Below are 20837 nucleotides of genomic sequence, written 5' to 3'. Positions count from 1 at the left end.
ATTGTTGGATTTCAGTGAGGTTTTTATTGTTTGATAAGGGAAAACACTTTTCATACGTATCAGTCTGTTTGTAAAGGCTCATACACTTTAGTATAACAGTGGTGGAAGTATAGTCAGAATATATTTGGAAAACAATGATATTCTTAGGACACAAAATAAATGTGACAAGAAATACATAGAACAAGTACCAGCTGATCACATTCACTTCCCAGTTCTTACAGGGTCAGGTGAGGTAAACAGGGCTCTATGATTGGCTTCTGGACTGAGGCTAAATATCAAAGTGTTATATAGTATAGATTATACATTTATTTTTAACACGCACATATACACTGGTATGTATATCAATATATACTTTTACAGGCCTTTTTTTTTACAGCGCCTACTTCCCTTTTTTTTCCTGTGAAAAAGATTTGTGAGCACATTTTACAAGAGATTACAGTAACCATGACAATGATGATGTAATCAATACCTGATAGTATCTGTGGGAAAGTAGAAAAATGTACCTTAACAATTCTGTTAGTTTCAGTTATACACTTCACGGACGTGACCACAATCAAAGTTGTGTTCGTATGGAGTAGAAGGATAAAAGAAAATAAGAGAAAACATCTCTTCACTCATTGTTCTCCTTCAGTCATTTTTTGTCTCTCTTCCACACCATTGCAATGATGGACAGAGAAACACTCCTTTACAAACAGTATACACTAGCCATTCATTATAAAAGAGTACAAAAACACACAAACTCAACATTGGCTAAATGAAATAAAAGTGAGAAACCAGTACAAAAAAGTACAAAAAGTCCATCTCTGTTCGAACATCTCTTATTCCTCTTCCATTAACCACCTTTCTTTCAGGCACATCTTCTTATATCCCCTCTGTATTGCTTTTATCCAGTCTGTCCATAGGGCTCCTCCAGTTTCTCTCAGTCTCTAGCACTCCTCCCTCCCACCCCTATGAGTTTAGGTGCTCCACCTGAATGGTGGAGGTAGCCACGGTGAGACAGAGGTCCTTGTGGGTCACTAGGTCCGCCACACTGACTGATTTGAACTGGATGTCCCCTGCAGCGACTGTCTTATACTGGTGCAGGTCAAAGGGGCATGATGCCGTCTCTGCCTGAGAGTAGCTACCCTGGTTTTGTCCTTGTCCATGATCTCCACCTTGTCCTCCGGCTCGGTCTACCCCACTATCAGTGCCCTCTCCTCGGCCTTGGCTATGAGAACCTCCCTGGTTCTGGGTATGGCTCTGGTTCTGTTGGTTCTGCTGAGAGTGCTGTGCAGCAGCCACCGCCGCTGCAGTGAGCGGGTCTGAGTTGTGTTTCTGCATGTGTTTCACCAGGTACGTCTCCTGAGAATAGAATAAAGAGGGTTAGAGCGAGAGTTGACAAGTGTGCACCAACACACACTATGCACAGACATGCACACTGAGGCCTGTGAAAATGTCTGTTGAAAGTTAAAGGTCTGCGACTACTACATGCTGGGTGCCTTAACAGTGGTGTTTCTCTTACAGAGGTGTATGTGCGGTTGCAGAGGCCACAGGAGTAGAGCTTGGCATGTTTGACCGTGTGAGTGGACAGGTGGACTTCCAGACTGGCTGCGTCCATGTAACCACGGTTACAGTTGGTGCACTTGAAGGGTTTGTCCTTGTTGTGCTGCCGTCTGTGAGACTGGAACAGAACAGGACCATTCAGGACACATCTTCAAATGGGTATTTGTAAGACTGTAACTACTAAGGGTTAGTATTACTAAGCTTTCACCACTGGGAATAAAAACCAAAGAAAAAAGGGACAGTAGTCACCTGTAGGTTGGAGAGTTGTGTGAAGGATTTCTCACAGCCCGTATGAACACACTTATAAGGCCTGTCTCCTGTGTGGATCCTACAGAAGCATGGGAGAAATGTAAACGGGCCCTCCATATTCTCCTTTCAGCTATCCTGTGATCCACACCATTACAGATGAGGGAGATGAAGAGAGGAAAACACTGTAGACTATTGAGATGTCCCCAGATAGAGATGGAAAGTCTATTGAGAGTCCCCCCCCCCCACCCACAGAGAAAAAGTCTATTGAGAGTCTCCCCCCACCCACAGAGAAAAAGTCTATTGAGAGTCTCCCCCACCCACAGAGAAAAAGTCTATTGAGAGTCTCCCCCCCACCCACAGAGAAAAAGTCTATTGAGAGTCTCCCCCCACCCACAGAGAAAAAGTCTATTGAGAGTCTCCCCCCCCACCCACAGAGAAAAAGTCTATTGAGAGTCTCCCCCACCCACAGAGAAAAAGTCTATTGAGAGTCTCCCCCCCACCCACAGAGAAAAAGTCTATTGAGTCTCCCCCCACCCACAGAGAAAAAGTCTATTGAGAGTCTCCACCCCACCCACAGAGAAAAAGTCTATTGAGAGTCTCCCCCCACCCACAGAGAAAAGGTCTATTGAGAGTCCCCCCACAGAGAAAAAGTCTATAGAGAGTTCCCCCCACAGAGAAAAAATGTATATTGCAATGCCCCCATAGAAAAAATACTAATGAAAGGCAGAGAAAGGGGCAGATAAGTAGTACATCACCCTCACCTGTTGTGCTGCTGTAGATGACTGAGCTGTCTGAAGGACTTCTGACAGAAAGAGCAGGTGTACGGTTTCACACCTGTGTGGATGCGGATGTGCTGGGCCAGATAGCTGGAGTTGGCAAATGACTTGGAGCAGTGGGGACACTTGTGAGGCTTGGACTCAGTGTGGTTTCTGGAAGAAAGAAGAGAAGATAGAGAGAGGGAGGAGGGGAGAACAGTGTTGCTTTTCTTTAAACCTTGATTGATAGAGAACTCACACTTAAACTCCCTCTATTACTCAGTGACTGACTTCTAAAAAATTACATTTCTCTAAAACGTAACAGTATTCCACTCTGACTCAAATTATTTTCAAACTGATCATGTATGTATGTATGTATGTATGTATGTATGTATGTATGTATGTATGTATGTATGTATGTATGTATGTATGTATGTATGTATGTATGTATGTATGTATGTATGTATGTATGTATGTATGTATGTATGTATGTATGTATGTATGTATGTATGTATGTATGTATACGCAATAGAGAAGCAGCAGTGTAGAGGTAAGGATACCAGACAGACAGACAAGAGACAGAGGGACTCGAAGTAGAGACGACATACAATCGTGCGCACGCACACACACGGCGTGCGTCTTTCCTTTTAACAGACATCCACCCGCACAGTGCAAGCAGCCAATAGAGGGGAGGGGAGAGGGGCAGGCTAGGTAAAGCCTGTAGGGTAGAGCTGGTCAGGTGGAGCTGCTGTGAGCAGTACCGTGTGTGCTGCTGTAAGTGACTGAGCTGTCTAAAGGACTTCTGGCAGTAGGAGCAGGTGTAGGGCTTGGCCCCGTTGTGGATGCGGATGTGCTGGGCCAGGTAGCTGGAGTTGGCGAATGACTTGGAGCAGTGGGGACACTTGTGGGGCTTGGCCTCTGTGTGAGACTTGGAGTGGATCTGCATGTCTGACTTACTGAAGAAGGTCACAGCACACATCCGGCACCTACAGGATAGAGAGACAGACCAGGGAGGGAGGACGAGTGGGAGAAAGGGAAGACATGAAGGAAATGAGGGCATGAGCAGGTGAGAAACAGAGAGATGAAAATACAAAAAGCAAGGACAAAGAGACATGGACATGAGAGATGGGCAAGGGGGAGGAAGAGAGTGGAAGAAGGGAGAAGCATGAGACAGCAAGTGGGGAAAACAAAGGAAGAGAGGAAAATAAAAAATACAATGGGATAGAAAGCAAAAAAAAGGAGCAAATTAAATGAATGAGGGATATGAACAAAGCAGACAGAAGAGGGAAGAGAGAAAGAGGGTGAAATCAGTGAAAACTGCAAGAAAAAGAGCAGATTCTGCTGAAGCAAGAAATAGACAGACAAACAGATTGCTTGAAAAGTAGGGAAACATTTATGAAGGAGAGAAAAAGAGAAAAAAAAGGAGGACAGAAGTAGGCAAAGGAGTGTGTGTCCAATGTGTGCAGGGATGTGTGTGTGGGGCGGATGCATGAGGGAGGCAGAGAACGTGTGTCCATGCTGCAGAGGAAACACAGTGTGTTCCAGAGAGCAGGTACATACACATAGTGAAATACTTAAGCAGGTGTGTGTGCTGCCACGGCATGCAGTGGAGTCGTTCTGTGGTTTGTGTGTGAGAGAGAAAGAGAAATGCCCGTGCCCAGCAGCACCTAGTGTTCATCCACAGCCTGTGTCTAACCTCTCTGTCCTGACTATCATCTACAACATACAGACATATGGGTGTGCAAGCATTCCAACAGCTTCACATTCCTATGGGGATGCACAGCACAGCAGGTGTTTTTTGGCCCTTCTGTGATGCCATAGGTCCATACCTGTAGGTCTTGTTGCAGTCTTTCCCGCCATGGTTCTCGTCTTCGTTGGCGAGGTCGTACGGGTCAGTTGTATAATGCTGCGAAGACATAACCACCTATCAAATGTCACAAACATTAGAATCACATCCATCATATTAAAAAGGCACACTGTTGTAAGACTACATTAGCTTTTTTTGTGTTGCTTAGTCTGAAAATCAATAGCATGAGCTTAGTCTGGAATTGTTTTAGAGGGAATAGGTTTGATTTTGGTTACTATGGAGTTACTATGTTAACTGTCTCACCTGCCCCCCTGACGCCAAGTGAGCCAGAATCAACGCCTCATTTCCGGCAGAGAGGGTGTGGCCACCGGCAAGCACCCCCCTCCCTAGTGTTGACTTCTTCTTCCTTCCTCGCTTCAAAGGTGTCGGCATGACGATCACCTGGGGGGTTCCACCTTCCTGTTTCTTGTCTAAGTGAAAAATGTGTGTCAGAGCTTGACAATACGTGAGTGAAGTGTGTATTTTTCAGTGTTAGGATAAAGGAGGGTGGAGACAATCGTGTGTGTTACCTGGAGTGTGCAGTGTAGAGACGATCATGGTGGGATGTCCAGAGACAAAGGACTGAGAGGAGGATGCAGGAGAGACCAGCTGTGTACCTTGAGGGGTAGTGATGACCAGACCCGCTGCAGAGAGGGGAACATTTAAATAAGATACAAAACAGACATTGATGGAAAAAGTGATAGAGGAAAATATAGTTTAGATGATCAATTATGTATACTTTAATGATTAGAACCATTCATGCTAATACTATTATGTTATGATTTGAAAAGTATGGGTTTTTAATTGTACTGTTACTAAAAATGTAAGCAGAAATTAATTGTGTCTGTGTCTCCTGGGAAAGTTGAGGAAGGAGGGATAAGATAGATTTTCAAACAGATAAGAATGTTTTGGTTGGATTCCATTAGGGGAGATAATTTATCCTTTAGACAGGTTGGAATGTAGTTTATATGGGGAGTGAAACTATCTCCAGGACCGAATACTACGCCATTGTAAGGCTGGGAGAGGGTGTGAAACTGATGATGTCATTTTATGTCTTCTTTCTTTAAAATGTAATGTTCTTTGTATTTTGGGTCAGTACTCATCAAGAATAAATGCTGAACTTGTTTTTTAAGACTGGTCTCTTGCTAATTCATGCAAATGATAAACTTACAACTTATCATGAATTAGAAATGAGTGCGAATTTAATTGGTTTTGGCAATAAAACATAAGGGAATTAAAAATTCCTCTATCAAAAAGACAATGCAAAAGTGTGATAAATAGTACACTAACAATAACAATTGACACACACACCTGCTGTCATGATACCAGTGGAAGCTACGGGCACCACAGTGATGTTCTGGGTGTGAAGGTGACCCCCTTGGCCCTGCCCCCCTCCCTCCTGCTTGGGGACGGTGAGCATGGTTGTCTGGTAATGAGAGGAGGGGAACGAAGTGTTCTTCTCCTGGTCCTTCAGTTGCTTCAGGAACATGGCATTCTCAATCTGACAGAGAAAGTGAGAAATCCTTGTTACAAAATTCCAAACTACAAAAAAAAGAGTATTTGCTACAATCCAAAGGTGTCACTTGCAATATACTTTAACATTTTAAACGGAAATGTCTCACTAAACATACCTGTCCTTGTACAGGCACAGGGGACCAGAAGTACTGAGAGTTAAAATGGGAATCCTCCATAATTTCTGCAATGGAAGAGTAACACCGCCATATCACCACTAGGCCAAACAGCTAATCACTCATCAATTGAAATAAAATTGGCTACATTGTTGTACGTCCGACTGGCACCTTTGGGCGACAATCTTAAATAATTTAAATGTCACTTCACATACATTAGCTAGCTAATGAAACAATAAATGGTAACTATGTTGGTACTTTATTTGGTTAGATAGCTGAAATATTTGGACACATTACAATAATTATGCCCCTCGGGTTACACAATGATATGACTTGTTAAAGGCTAGCTAGGTAATTTAGCTTCCTACTATAAATGTGCAATGTTGTGGTTGCATAGGAAGGAGGACCGTGCTAGCTCGCTATTACATGGGTTTTCCCCATCAAAGTAATTCATTTGGTGATTGGTGGTGATACAATGTAGCTAAGCAATAATTCGAACACAAATACGATGTCTAGGTTGCTAACGTTACTTGTTAGCATTTTTCTGAGCTGCAAGTGCTAACTGTAAACGCTAGGCGTTCTAATAAAACCACGAGAGGAATGTTATTGGACTCTCGCGTCTTCGACGCCTGTAAAAACAGGAAAGCAAAAAAATCGAGGATTAAAAAAAACTGAAGGTGAGAGAGAAAAAAACTATCTCGCACAGACTTCCGGCTGTCCAGACAGAGAAGAGACTCGTCGGGTACAAGTCGCTCAAATTGAAAGAGAAGTACTATGGTCAAGAAGACACATAACAGCATTTACCCGCGCTAACAGCGCTTTCTCCCTTCCCGGAATTCCCGTAGCCTGGTACAGTTCAGAAACTATGTTCAAATCTTTCAGATTTTACAAATTCAACGAGTTTGTTTTCTCTCCTTTTTTTCTATTTTTTTTCTTCCTTGTGGAGTCGCTTGTCTGCGCTGCACTTCCTTCGAAGAAGGTAGAGTTAAACTCTGTGAAGAAACAAAGCTCCCTGAGTGTGTGCTGATGTCATTTCCGTCGAATGAGGTCTAATTTTTGAAGCTTCAAATTGGTACTATCGCTTTGCTATTAAATATATAAAACGCAAATCAATGCAATTTCTCCTTCTGCGTATTTTACTGCAATGTAATAAACATAAAAATGTGTAATGTCCCACAATAAGTCTAATTTAGTAAGATCTCTGAAGCCCAAAGTACAGTGACAATCAGTCCACATGGTGTCACCAAAGATCTTTGGTAATGTTCTGTCTGGTCGCTGTAAGCGTAATCAACAAACACACTTCCGTCAAATAAGGGCGGATATTGCCCTCAACATCCGGTAGGTGAGGTCACACGTAAACACATGGCCGTACGAAACATTGTACTGTGTTACATTTTTGGTGGAAGAAGTATAGAGCTTTATACACATTCACACGATGAAAGTTAAAGTCCTCTCCCGGAATCCGGACGACTATGTCCGTGAGACGAAGTTGGATATCCAGCGTGGTAAGTACAGATAGTTAGCCAGCTAGTGCATATTAGCTAACACACAGTTTAATCCACTGTATAGAGCTATAGCTAGTTCAATCGGCACTGTCAAAAAAACTTATTCTAACAGTGTATGTAACCTACAGTACCAAGAAATTACGACCCGTCCCTCCATCCGTTCGAGGTGCCAAGAGAATACACCCGTGCCCTGAATGCCACCAAGCTGGAGCGCGTGTTCGCCAAGCCGTTCCTGGCTTCTCTGGACGGCCACAGGGATGGGGTGAACTGCATGGCCAAGCACCCCAAGAGCCTCTCCACAATGCTGTCCGGCTCCTGCGATGGAGAGGTAGTTAACTAACTAACTAACTGTACTTTGAGTTAGCAATGGCCTGGTTAAATATGAGTTGATTGCAAATCCAAGAATTATAGGCTACATGTCTAACTTTGGAATGATCAAACATATATAATGATAAGTCTGCATTGACATAGTGCATCTAAATGACCTGTTTATACTGTAAGACTAACTGATTTGTTTCTCAGCTGAAGGTGTGGAATCTAACCAAACGCGAGTGTGTTCGTACACTCCAGGCCCATGAAGGCTTTGTCAGGGGGATGGTCGTCCGCTTCTGTGGCACCTCCTTCTTTACGGTACAGTATCTGTTCCACTATCCAGGGTTGTATTCACTAGGGCACACTAATTTAATGTTGTGCAATGGATAAGTTCACATAGAACCTCCCCATTCTGGCCCATTTGCTTCCGTTTCCTGTCTAGTGTATACTAACCAGACCAGGGGTATATTAATTACTTGGATTCCGTTGCAAAATGTTTGGTCTGTTGCAACGGAAACTGTTTACCGTTTACTCGAGGGACCAAACGGAAGTAAACAGAATGAAACGGGGAGGGACCAAACGGAAGTAAACAGAATGAAACTGGGAGGGACCTATCTAAATTGCTCTAATAGAAACTCTTGTTTTTGTTGCAAAATGTTTTCCATGTGGAGTAAACGATTTACATTGCAAAATGTTTTTACAAAAGACTAAATTAATTCACCCCTGGGTTTATCTCACAGAATGGTTGCCCTCTGCTGAATTGCAGTCTTGTGACACAACTTTATTATGAATCAACCTCAAACTTCTGTGAAAGTAAACATGCTTGTGTTTCTGAGTAACAGGTTGGTGATGACAAGACTATAAAACAGTGGAAGATGGAGACTCCCGGCTACGGAGAGGAAGAGGAACCTCTCAATACTATTCTTGGAAAGGTATGGAGGAGGAGTTGTCTGTCTGTCATTATTCTGCTCAGTTAATATCCCTGAGAGTGTATCTCTGACCAAACCTATCTGACACTGTAACACTGTAAAATGTGCATACCATTGAGTGGACCAATCATTAAAGATTGTGGCTTTAAGCCCATGATGATAAGAATTATGGGTTTGGAGATATTCCCTACAGTCAGGGTGATGATGATGGTTGTTGTAATGTATTCCCCCAAGTCTTTGATGATGATTGAGGATGTCTGTTCCTTCCAGTCTGTGTTCACCAGCATCGACCACCACCAGAAAGGGGGTGTGTTTGTGACGTGTGGCCAGCAGGTGGATATCTGGGATGAGCAACGCAGCAGCCCCATTCGCTCCTTCTCCTGGGGTGTGGACAGTTTCAGCTGCGTCCGCTTCAACCCTGTAGAGGTAATCAACTCTTTCCCTGTGTGGATTGTAGCAGAAAGTGTCTCAGAGTATGATTGCTGATCTAGATTCAGGTCCTCCATGTCCATATAATCTTGTTAATTATAATCTGAAAGGCAAAGCTGGTCCTAGATTAGCACTTCTGCTCTCTGAGACTCTTGGTGAATACGGACCCTGACATTGCTATAGCACAGACAGAAGGTGAAACCCAGACACGTCACAGATGCTATAAAGCTGAAGTATCCGTTTAGAATGTTTTCTGACCACCAAAATGTATAGTAGTGAGAGGAAGTCCAGTCGCGGGTGTTGGGAGAGTATGGGACTAGGGGAAACTGGGCTGACATTCTGCAAATTCTCATTGTTGAAACAATACATTTTTCTGTTCCCAAAACTAGAATCTGTTACGAACACAGTGTACTAATATTTATAGACTTGACGCTTTACCAAACTGGGGGAAAAAATGCGTTGTTTAGAAGGAGTGCAAGGTCGAATTGAGTTTGTGCGCACACACACCTCACAGAGGAGGCGTTACCTAACGGAAATATGCAAATACATGCTACAACACGCCAATAGGATCTTGCTAGCTCGTGCTTGGCTTTGCCTACCTCCTTGCTTGTTTTGCCCACTATGCTTTGTCTGTTCAAACTGTAAATGACACAGATGAACTGTAAATGACGTAAATGACACAGATGAACTGTAAATGACACAAATGACACAGATGAACTATCTTTTGTTAGTTATAGATATCTTTGGGTATAGCCTCCATATACCAGAATAATGGAGGCTATAGCCATATCAGGACTATGTTGGTCAAAGGTTGTATAAAACACAGAATTGTATCACTTTTAGAAAAATGTTTTGTTGACCTTCCTGATTTTCTCCTCAGACTGAACTTCTAGCAAGTTGTGCCTCTGACAGAAGTATTGTGCTGTATGACATGAGGGAAGCGACACCTCTTAAAAAGGTACATTTCTACGTTTACATCCCAAATGACACCCTATTTAGTACACTACCATTTGACGAGGGCTCGTAGTGTGCTGTTTGGGATGCTACCCATTAGAACTGCACAAGTAATCCAATTTTAATCGAAATTGACATGCACAATATCCATATCGCAAGAGGCTGCAATATTTTGAAATGCTACTTAGCCATCTGTCTAACACCCGTTTTTTAAAACTTTTGATATATTATTCTAGTTGACAGAGTTCGCTTTCTCTCCTCTTTTGGCCACTTCCCAATCCCACACACAAAGCCCTGGCCCCTGTCACTCAAGCAGGCAGTTCCTCGTGCTCCATATTCACTGCATGCATTGATCAAACAGCATGCAGTCAACAGATTTCTTTATAACAAGAACGACACAGCTTTCCACTTTGCTTCTTAATATAAATTCACATTTTCTTTATTTTTCTATTCGTTTGTGTAACTTGCTCTCATCTAATTAGGGTTCCATTTAATTGATTTAACCAGGTAAGTTGCCCGAACACATTCTCATTTACAGCAATGACCTGGGGAATAGTTACAGGGGAGAGGAAGGAGCCATTTAGGTAGCCAGATTAGGAATTCAGGACACCGGGGTTAACACCCCTACTCTTACGATAAGTGCCATGGAATCTTTAGTGACCACAGGGAGTCGGGTCAGTGGCAAGGCAGCAGTGGGATGCAGGATGGTAGGCTGCTGGCCATGGGAAACATGGGAAACGCTGACCAACACTTTGGTTCTTACTCTGTCACAACCATCTCCTCCCTTTCTTCGTTGTCATGCCAAACAAAACTGCATTCCAAGTAGCCACTATTCCAACCATAACATTTGAATGATCATTCTATTTCTATGATTCTACAGGAAAACCAAGTGTTTTGATGTAAAATTGCAATCTCAATATTTGGTAGAAAAATTGCCATTAGATTTTTTTGCCCATATCATCCAGCCCTACTGCCCATGACTTTGCCCTTTACTAAACTAATTTCCCATTCCATACTGTCCTCTCATTACTGAATGTGTCTAGTGGTTAGTGTATTGAAGTATGAATGTGTGATTTCCTATATAGGTAATCATGAATATGAGGAGCAACACTTTGTGCTGGAATCCCATGGAAGCTTATAACTTTACCTGCTCTAATGAAGATTACAAGTGAGTGATGCAATTCAACATGTGTTGAGTTTACAATATGTTCCCTACATCACATAGGCCTCATTCATTCCTGGAGAGAAGTTTGTATTTCCAATGCTAATAATGATTTTGTTCATGCAATTGTTTGGGGAGTCATAGAATTATTATTTCTAATGTACATTTCCACTTATTTTACAATAACAGCATGTCTCACGAGTGTTTGTATTTACTGTCCTTGCACCACAAATGAGAGAAGCACGGTGGTGTGTGTTAACATCTCATCTTTGTATTTATTAACCAACTGCATGCGTTTCCTCCCCCTTCAGTCTGTATACATATGATATGAGGTACCTGGACAAGCCTTTCACCGTACACATGGACCATGTCTCAGCCGTGCTGGATGTAGACTACTCTCCAACTGGTAAGGAGTTTGTCTCAGCCAGCTTTGACAAGACCATCCGCATCTTCCCCAAAGACAGTGGCCACAGCAGGTTAGTGGTGCCAGGGGTTCAGACACTGGGTTCCAGCAGATTGCTGGCTAATCCAGGGTTGTTGTTCTGAATCCTACGTCTCCGTGTGTGTTTATCATCAGCTTTAATGTATTTATTTTTGTACAGCAACATTGTGTTCAGTGTGTGTGGTTGTGTGTGTGACTTCACAGGGAGGTGTACCACACCAAGCGCATGCAGCACGTCATCTCCATAAAGTGGTCGTCAGACAACAAGTACATCCTGAGTGCTTCAGATGAGATGAACATCAGACTGTGGAAGGCCAATGCTGCTGAGAAGTTGGGATTGGTGAGACACAGTCCTCTTCCTCTCCTTTAGAAGTAGTGTACGCACGCCGTGTAACTTGCAGGTGTCGGGTATCAAAAGTAATGTCATGAAAGAAAGATGGATCCCAGATACATTTTTGTTCTTACCAATAACTGATAGGCCCATATGCTAATATTCTGATGCATTTGTTGGAGCTCTGATTTTGGCCTTCCGTTTTGCGAGTTTGCTGGATTCCTCAACCTGCCATGGCCTGATGCCCACCGTGGTACGCTCTGCATGGTAAGAGAGAGAGAGAGAGAGAGGCCGGGGTGCCGACAGCAGTGGCACTGCCAAGGGCTCTGATGGATGCTGACTGACTTGGAACAGAATCACTTTCAATAAGTACAATGGATCAATAGGGACAGCAGAGCAGGGTTAGTGACAGACTGGAGCTATTTGGAACTCTTGATTACCAATAGACAAAGTCTGACCAGTCAGTCAGTGTGGGCAATGTGGCACTATAGGGTGGATTTAAAGGGATAGTTCACTAAAATGTATTTTTGGGGAAATAGTGACTTGAATTACTTAGAGGTGTTACAGCAGGCTAACGTTAGCATCGCCCAGCCCAAATATTGGATGTACTTTTTGCCCACTTTGGCATTACTGTTATGTTTTCTTCAACCTCTTAACTCTCTGTATGTTCAAGACATTATTTACACATTACCTGAAATATAAGGTTCTGTTTTGCGTATCTTAAACATTCTTACACCATCTAGCCTTACTCCTTTCATCTGATGCCAAAACCAGCATTTAGCCTACAAGGATGAATTGCAAGGGAGATGAATGGACGCTTTTTGGTGCCATCTCCAATGTCCATCCCCCTTCTACTTCACTCTTCCTTATTCCCTTAATGCAGCTTAACACTGGAGAATTGGGAACATATTGGCACTTGTTTTACTGTCAGTGTATAAGAGGTGATTTATTCTGTAGCTTTGCACTTAAACAGATCAGACGAGCCCAGCTGCTATCAGCAGTTTGAATAGGCCCAATCACTTAAAGAGAGCGGCCACTCTGGAAATAATGAAGCATTAACAATCAAATTGGACTGGAAGGTTCTTTAATTAAAAAGAAATGCTGAATCAAGGCTGTCTGTCAGATCTCAGGAAGAGTGGAAGTCTTCAGCCTGTTTGTTGCAACTGCAGTGTCTCTGGTTTTTGGCTTTTGGTGCCTTTTTATGAGATTACCTTTGACCTCACTGTGACTGTGTCATTCTTTTTTGTCCCGTGATCCTATTTTTCATGTTACTTGGAGTAACATTGACCTTTGACATATTGGAAATTCACCTTTTGAAATCACACCAATTATTGTATGTATCACATATTCTCATGACAGTCATGAGAAGTATGGCTATATATAGCCTATACATACAGCAAGCACAAAGTATTGGGCAGTGACACATTCTTTGTTTTGGCTTTGTACGCCAGCAGTTTACACTCCATATCAGGGGAACCGTTTAGAGATGACAGCACTTTTCACTCCATATCAGGGGAACCGTTTAGAGATGACAGCACTTTTCACTCCATATCAGGGGAACCGTTTAGAGATGACAGCACTTTTCACTCCATATCAGGGGAACCGTTTAGAGATGACAGCACTTTTCACTCCATATCAGGGGAACCGTTTAGAGATGACAGCACTTTTCACTCCATATCAGGGGAACCGTTTAGAGATGACAGCACTTTTCACTCCATATCAGGGGAACCGTTTAGAGATGACAGCACTTTTCACTCCATATCAGGGGAACCGTTTAGAAATGACAGCACTTTTCACTCCATATCAGGGGAACCGTTTAGAGATGACAGCACTTTTCACTCCATATCAGGGGAACCGTTTAGAGATGACAGCACTTTTCACTCCATATCAGGGGAACCGTTTAGAGATGACAGCACTTTTAACTCCATATCAGGTGAACCGTTTAGAAATGACAGCACTTTTCACTCCATATCAGGTGAACCGTTTAGAAATGACAGCACTTTTCACTCAATATCAGGTGAACCGTTTAGAAATGACAGCACTTTTTGTACAGTCCCCCCATTTTACGAAGACAAAGTATTGGTACAAATTCACTTATGTGTATTTAAGTAGTGAAGAGTTGAGTAATTGTTCCCATATTCCTAGCACACAATGTTTACATCAAGCTTGTGAATATACACATTTGTTGAATGCTTTTGCTGTTTGTTTAGGTGGTTTCAGATCATTTTGTGCCCCATAGAAATGAATGGTAAATAAGGTATTATATCATATTGGAGTCACTTTTTTATTGTAAATAAGAATAAAATGTTTCTAAATACTTCTACGTTAATGTGGATGATACCAATGACCAAAACACACAGCTACCATGACCAAAACACACAGCTACCATGACCAAAACACACAGCTACCATGACCAAAACACACAGCTACCATGACCAAAACACACAGCTACCATGACCAAAACACACAGCTACCATGACCAAAACACACAGCTACCATGACCAAAACACACAGCTACCATAACCAAAACATACAGCTACCATGACCAAAACATACAGCTACCATGACCAAAACATACAGCTACCATGACCAAAACACACAGATACCATGACCAAAACACACAGCTACCATAACCAAAACATACAGCTACCATGACCAAAACACACAGCTACCATGACCAAAACACACAGCTACCATGACCAAAACACACAGCTACCATGACCAAAACACACAGCTACCATGACCAAAACACACAGCTACCATGACCAAAACACACAGCTACCATGACCAAAACACACAGCTACCAATGACCAAAACACACAGCTACCAATGACCAAAACACACAGCTACCAATGACCAAAACACACAGTAAATGCATCCAAAAATGTTGTAGTCACAGGTTTAATGTAATCATTGCGTGCTACGAATATGGGACCAAATACTAAACTTAACTACTTTAATACACATAAGTGAATTTGCCCCAATACTTTTGGTCCCCTAAATGGGTGTGGGAATTTCTAAACGGTTCACCTGATATGGATGAAAATACCCTCAAATTAAAGCTGACTGTCTGCACTTTAACCTCAGTCATTGTATCATTTCAAAACCAAAGTGCTGGAGTACAGAGCCAAAACCAACACATTTGTCACTGTCAATACAATACATTTGGAGCTCACTATCTCTGGAAACACGGCTCATACAGCTACATAACACCTTAAGCCTGCTACTCATTTTCTATTGAAAGAGCGTTGAGGCCATAGAAAACTCTGCAGAGTCAGTGTTGCTCTGCTCCTTTTTCACTGTAAATGTTAAGGTTTTCATAAATAACATTTAACAGGTTGTTGGCCTGGTCTAAGGGAAGCAGTGTACCTCAACATCAGCAGCAGCTATTAGCTAATCTCCCTTCAAATTGAATGAATTAAAATGAGAATAAAGGCCTTGGAAGAGTGGCCAATTAGAGATCCTCGGAAACTACGTCCGGAGAGAATGAGAGACGCTCAAGATTTGTTATGAGGGAGAGGAAGGGAGATGGAGAGTGAAGGGTGTGTTGGACGGCTGTCTATAGCCTGCTCTCGGACCATTCATTCAGATTGGAATGTGAAGGTTGTTTATGTACTACTTACTGTGCTAGGACTGGTCGATAGGTTGCTCGTTAGGCTGTTAGTCGACCAGTATTGTTTTTAGTTGAGCAGTAGTAAATATACCGTACACGCAACTGATTTTACGCATTGAAGTTGGCCTATAGGCTACCTGGCCTGCTCGCAAATGTAGGCATATAAATGTGCCCATTTGGGGATCTAATAGTATTTCTGATTGGCTTAATGCACCACCGCAAGCTGTGGAGCTTCTCTGTCATCTTTTCTTCACCTCAAACAGCAAGCAAACTAAGTCTGTTTTTACATCCATTGAGAATGACAATAATTCCTAAATGTATTTGAAAAATCTTTCGAGCTCTCTCCCTTTCCATAGCCAAAAAATGTCATACCCTGATCTAGTGGAAATGTCATAAAATAGGCCTACCTGATTACTTCTTATCCGTTGTGGCTTTATAGGATATTTTTTACATAGTTGGCAATATAAGTTACGTTTTAGGTTTAAAATGTTAATTTAAATTTGGATTACATTTTGATAAACTAAATGACAATGATTTTGAGATACGAAGACGTTATTATAAATGAAATTGTTGCACAAAAATGTGCATATGAGAACCATAACTGGATCGCAGATCAGATCTGTAGAAATGGTAAGATAAATTGCCATTCCACATGAAAGTTTTCCGACTTCTCATATAGCCTATTACCGGCAACTTCAGGAGAGTAACTGCAGAATCTGCGAAAGCCAGTAGGAACGGGAGGAAGATAGTCGGGGCAGGTTTTTTTCCCCTTCTGGTTATCTTGATCTCTTGCTCCCTCTTGAGTATTTTTTAAATCTTATTTAATCAAACAGTGACCTTAAAGCATCAGACAAGCTCAATACATATATAGTTTATTTTATTGAAACGCATAGGGTGTGTCTATGTATGGAAAATTACACATTTATACATTTCGTCCAATCGATGGTCGAAAGAAGAGACGACATTCAGTGATCCAAGGTTTTTGGTCGGGGACAGCCCTATACTGTAGATGATAGTGAATATTGGGGCCTATCATTCAGTCATAATATCCAAGTCACAAAGATGAGCGAGCAGTAGTAGATGTTAAAGATAACTGTATCCAAAGATTAACATTTTCAAAACTGCTTTTCACCATAGTTCAACATCCAAGTGGACAGTCAAACAGTTAAACAATTTGATTTAGATTTCAGTTTTCCCATGAAAATGTTGTCATTATGGACGGGCAATTAGTGTATACTGATAAATGAGGCTCCCAAGTAGACCTCAGTAGTAGATTGAAATCTCTTTGTTTTTTATTTTCTCTCCCTTTCTCTTTCTTTCTCTCTCCTTCTTACCTACTATTTATTTTTCTCTGTTGCCCCCCGTGGTCTAGCTGGCTCCTAGGGAGAAGGCAGCTGTGAACTACAGCCAGAAGCTGAAGGAGAAGTTCCAGCACCACCCTCAGATCCGCCGCATCTCGCGCCACCGCCACCTGCCCAAGTCCATCTACAGCCAGAGCAAGGAGCTGCGTGTCATGAAGGAGGCTCGCCGCAGGAAGTATGGGCTCCTCCTTTACCCACGCCTCTGTCTACCCTCCAGTGGCTTTCTGTTCTCTACCTGCAAATATCCTCAATACTCTTGGTTGTAACAGTCTAACCACAGAAGTCTATATATTACAGTATGTATATCAGTAGAATTGACTTCTTGGTGAAGTTCTTGGGAAGGTTAGTGTTGTTTTGGATGTTATTTGTCTGTGTTGATGGGAGGAGGTTTTCGGGTGGTTGACCTGGTCTGTGGCCTCGCCACAAAGGAAACTGTCAATCTCTGTTAACACAGTAGGTTCAGAACTACCCTGGCCTCTGTCCAACTATGGCAGAAGGTCCATGTAGTGGTTGAGGCCGTAGTTGGCTACCAGAATAGGTCTGACTGCCCTACCAAGGCACACTTACCCTAATGGGCGACAGGATGGTCCCTCATGGCTTGGTCATCATGGGCTTTTTGCTCATTTACACTAAAGTCTCTAAGGGGATGTGATGGTGTCATCATGACCAGTTGATGATTCATCAAATATTAGTCTGTGTTGATTTTTGGTCCTGAAACGTAGTAACACATTATTGTAATATATCATCCATGTGTACCTAGGAGCTACATGCTCTGTGTATTTTTCACATGTCATTATTAGTGTATTCTACATTTTATGACATCAGTCCACCTGTCTGGCACTAACTCCTTTGTGTACTCTGCTCTGTACTCTGTTCTCTCTCTGTGTCTGAATATTCTCATGAATTGGTTCCTGATGTTTGAGTTCATTTCTGCCTCATTGTGTGTCCCAGGGAGAGGAACGTACGCAAGCACAGCAAGCCTGGCTCCATGCCCGTGGTGACGGAGAAAGAGAAACATGTGGTCACCGTGGTGAAATAGGACACCAGTGACCGTGTGGCGTTGGAGGACTGAAGGACTACTCTGCCTCTACAAACACTTGGGCCACGTTTAGACATACACAGCTAGTTTGCAAAATGTCGGTATGTTTCCCAAATTTCTCTCGTTTTCCAGAAATTCCACGTACTTGGATTTCCTGCTTGGTCCCTCGTGGTTCCAGGACACAGGAGGTTGGTGGCACCTTAATTGGGGAGGATGGGCTCGTAATAACTGGAGCAGAATGGGATCAAATACATGGTTTCCATGTGTTTGATGTCATTCCATTTGCTCTGTTCCGGCCATTATTGTGAGCCATCCTCCCCCCAGCAGCCTCCTGTATTCCAGGAATATTACAAACTGGATTTCTGACAAACCTGGCAAGTTGGGAAAGATACCAGAATTTTGCAACCCTGCACACACTGTTGTGGATCCTTTCAGTTATATTCATGACAATCTAATCTGCAACGTTCAAAAGACTGCACCCTCCTGAACACAACCCTATCTAAAACTTTGAAAGAATTCATTCCACCTCTCCAAGGCTTGATTATAAAAGAGAAATATGGGTCAATATTGCAAAGTTTGCTAATATAAGTCTCCCAACTGTCATGGTAAAACTTTGTACCCCCAGATGAAGATTTCATGAATGCTATTGTTGGAACAGTAATTTGGGGATGATATTGTATTGAAATAAGAATACACTAGAAACCAAGAAGAACAACATGCGTCAAATATCACCAGAACGTTTATTTTAGAAACTATCTTGAAAATGTTTGTCCTCCCTACACCACCACATACCTTCAGCTATTGTTTACTGATTCAGTAACCTTAGATATCATGATGCTACGGGTTGACTATATTGACAGTGCTTTTTGTATTTATTGATACACTGCTAATAAAGCTGTGGTATGATATTTTTGGGTCTGAAATGAGTACCGTTTTTTGTTAGGCAAAATACACTGATTCTCATATCGATGCGACAATACTTTTCAACGCTTGTTTATTACATTTTTTAAAAGTATACAATTAATATCCAAGGTGCTCAGATTAGCATAATTTGTGTTATGTTTGGCATATTTTAGTAATATATTTCTGAATGGTTATTTTAATGTGCCTGAGTTCTAGTAACCAAGGAGGTCTGTATTGTAATTGATATACCTACAGTTGAAGTCGGCAGTCTACATACACTTGGGTTGGAGTAATTTAAAACTTGTTTTTCAACCACTCCACAAATTTCTTGTTCTCAAACTATAGTTTTTTCAAGTTGGTTAGGACATCTACTTTGTGCTTGTAATTTTTCCAACCAATTGTTTACAGTCAGATTATTTCATTTATAATTCACTGTATCACAATTCCAGTGGGTCAGAAGTTTACATACACTAAGTTGACTGTACTTATAAACAGCTTGGAAAATGTTTGACATCATGGGAAAATTAAAAGCCAAGACCTCAGAAAATGAATTGTAGACCAAGTCTGGTTCATCATTGGGAGCAATTTCCAAATGCCGGAAGGTACCACGTTCATCTGTACAAACTATAGTGCGCAAGTATAAACACCAGGGGGAGGCTTGCAAGCTGAAGAACACCATACCAACTGTGAAGCACAGGGGTGGCAGCATCATGTTGTGGGGGTGCTTTGCTGCAGGGGGGGTTGGTGCGTTTCACAAAATGGATAGGTACGAAAATTGTGTGGATATATTGAATACAACCTCTCAAGTCATCAGTCAGGAAGTTTAAGCTTGGTCGAAAATGGGTCTACCAAATGGACAATGACCCCAAGCATACTTCCAAAGTTGTGGAAAATGGCTTAAGGACAACAAAGTCAAGGTATAGGAGTGGCCATCACAAAGCGCTGACCTCAATCCTATAGTTAATTTGTGGGCAGAACTGAAAAAGACTGTGCGAGCAAGGAGTCCTACAAACCCGACTCCGTTACACCAGCTCTGTCAGGAGCAATGGGCCAAAATTCACCCAACTTATTGTGGGAAGCTTTTGGAAGGCTACCTGAAGCGTTTGACCCAAGTTAAACAATTTAAAGGCGATGTGATGAAAGAAATAAAAGCTCAAATAAACAATTCTCTACTATTATTCTGACATTTCACATTCTTAAAACAAAGTGGTGATCCTAACAGACCTAAAACAGGACATTTTTTACTAGGATTAAATGTCAGGAATTGTGAAAAACTGAGTTTAAAAGAGTTTGGATAAAGTGTATGTACACTTCCAACTTCAACTGTATGTTGCAGGGCCGTCAAACACAAAATTAGACAGATTATTTTTACCAATGATTTTTTTTACCATTGTGACTCAAGGTGCATGATCTTGTATAGGGGTTACTATAGATGAAGGTTTCGTTGGCTGTGACAAGTGTTAAGTATGCCTCTAGAAAGGATCCCCAAAGTTGCCTTCAGGTGGACAACAACTGGAAAAGAGCAGGCGAGGCAGGCCAAAAACTACCTAGCGACGGAGAGTAGTGGCTGAGCTTGAAGTGATGGATCTCATGGGATAGCACAAGCTGTGGCCAAAGATGGAGACTGATGGCAGAAGATTGTTGCAGCCTTATGTACCGCCCGAGATACAAAGAGGATTAAGTAAAGCAGTAGCTTCAAGTTCAACACACTTTTATCAGTGTTTTGGTGTTTAATGATTTCTTGGCATTCTGACTCAAAGTGGATTAGCTTGTGTTGGGCTCAGTGTATTGATGCTAATGGACTTATTCTTTATGAGGTATAGTGTTCAATCCACTT

At 42.1% G+C, this 20837-nt stretch overlaps 2 protein-coding genes across 6 annotated transcripts; one reads left to right on the top strand and one right to left on the bottom strand.

Moving 5' to 3' along the window:
- Positions 1 to 10: 10 nt before the first annotated feature.
- On the bottom strand, positions 11 to 7050 carry LOC124006092 (zinc finger protein 384-like). 5 transcript variants are annotated; one of them, XM_046315859.1, is made up of 11 exons: positions 6825 to 7039; positions 6024 to 6088; positions 5704 to 5893; positions 4923 to 5036; positions 4657 to 4823; positions 4376 to 4470; positions 3308 to 3532; positions 2553 to 2720; positions 1792 to 1870; positions 1502 to 1660; positions 11 to 1341 (listed from the first exon to the last, which is right to left on the bottom strand). In XM_046315859.1, exons 2-11 carry the CDS (start codon positions 6081 to 6083, stop codon positions 949 to 951), a joined length of 1650 nt encoding a protein of 549 aa, XP_046171815.1. In that variant the 5' UTR covers positions 6084 to 6088; positions 6825 to 7039; the 3' UTR covers positions 11 to 948. The 5 variants fall into 5 exon arrangements, with proteins under 5 accessions (XP_046171815.1, XP_046171816.1, XP_046171817.1 ...); XM_046315860.1 differs by having other exon boundaries at positions 4376 to 4452; XM_046315864.1 differs by having other exon boundaries at positions 1189 to 1341; positions 1792 to 1926; positions 6825 to 7050.
- LOC124006093 (DDB1- and CUL4-associated factor 13-like) lies at positions 6744 to 19005 on the top strand. Its single transcript, XM_046315865.1, has 11 exons — positions 6744 to 7525; positions 7654 to 7853; positions 8048 to 8155; positions 8680 to 8769; positions 9037 to 9192; positions 10076 to 10153; positions 11235 to 11317; positions 11623 to 11787; positions 11958 to 12093; positions 17070 to 17233; positions 18010 to 19005. The coding sequence occupies exons 1-11, from the start codon at positions 7456 to 7458 to the stop codon at positions 18095 to 18097; spliced, it is 1338 nt and encodes a 445-aa protein (XP_046171821.1). The 5' UTR covers positions 6744 to 7455; the 3' UTR covers positions 18098 to 19005.
- Positions 19006 to 20837: the final 1832 nt, after the last annotated feature.

This window comes from Oncorhynchus gorbuscha, linkage group LG19, assembly GCF_021184085.1.
Source record: "Oncorhynchus gorbuscha isolate QuinsamMale2020 ecotype Even-year linkage group LG19, OgorEven_v1.0, whole genome shotgun sequence".
Classification (NCBI taxonomy): domain Eukaryota; kingdom Metazoa; phylum Chordata; class Actinopteri; order Salmoniformes; family Salmonidae; genus Oncorhynchus; species Oncorhynchus gorbuscha.
The sequence above is the reverse complement of the archived record's forward strand: the minus strand, read 5'-3'. Positions and strand labels throughout refer to the sequence as shown.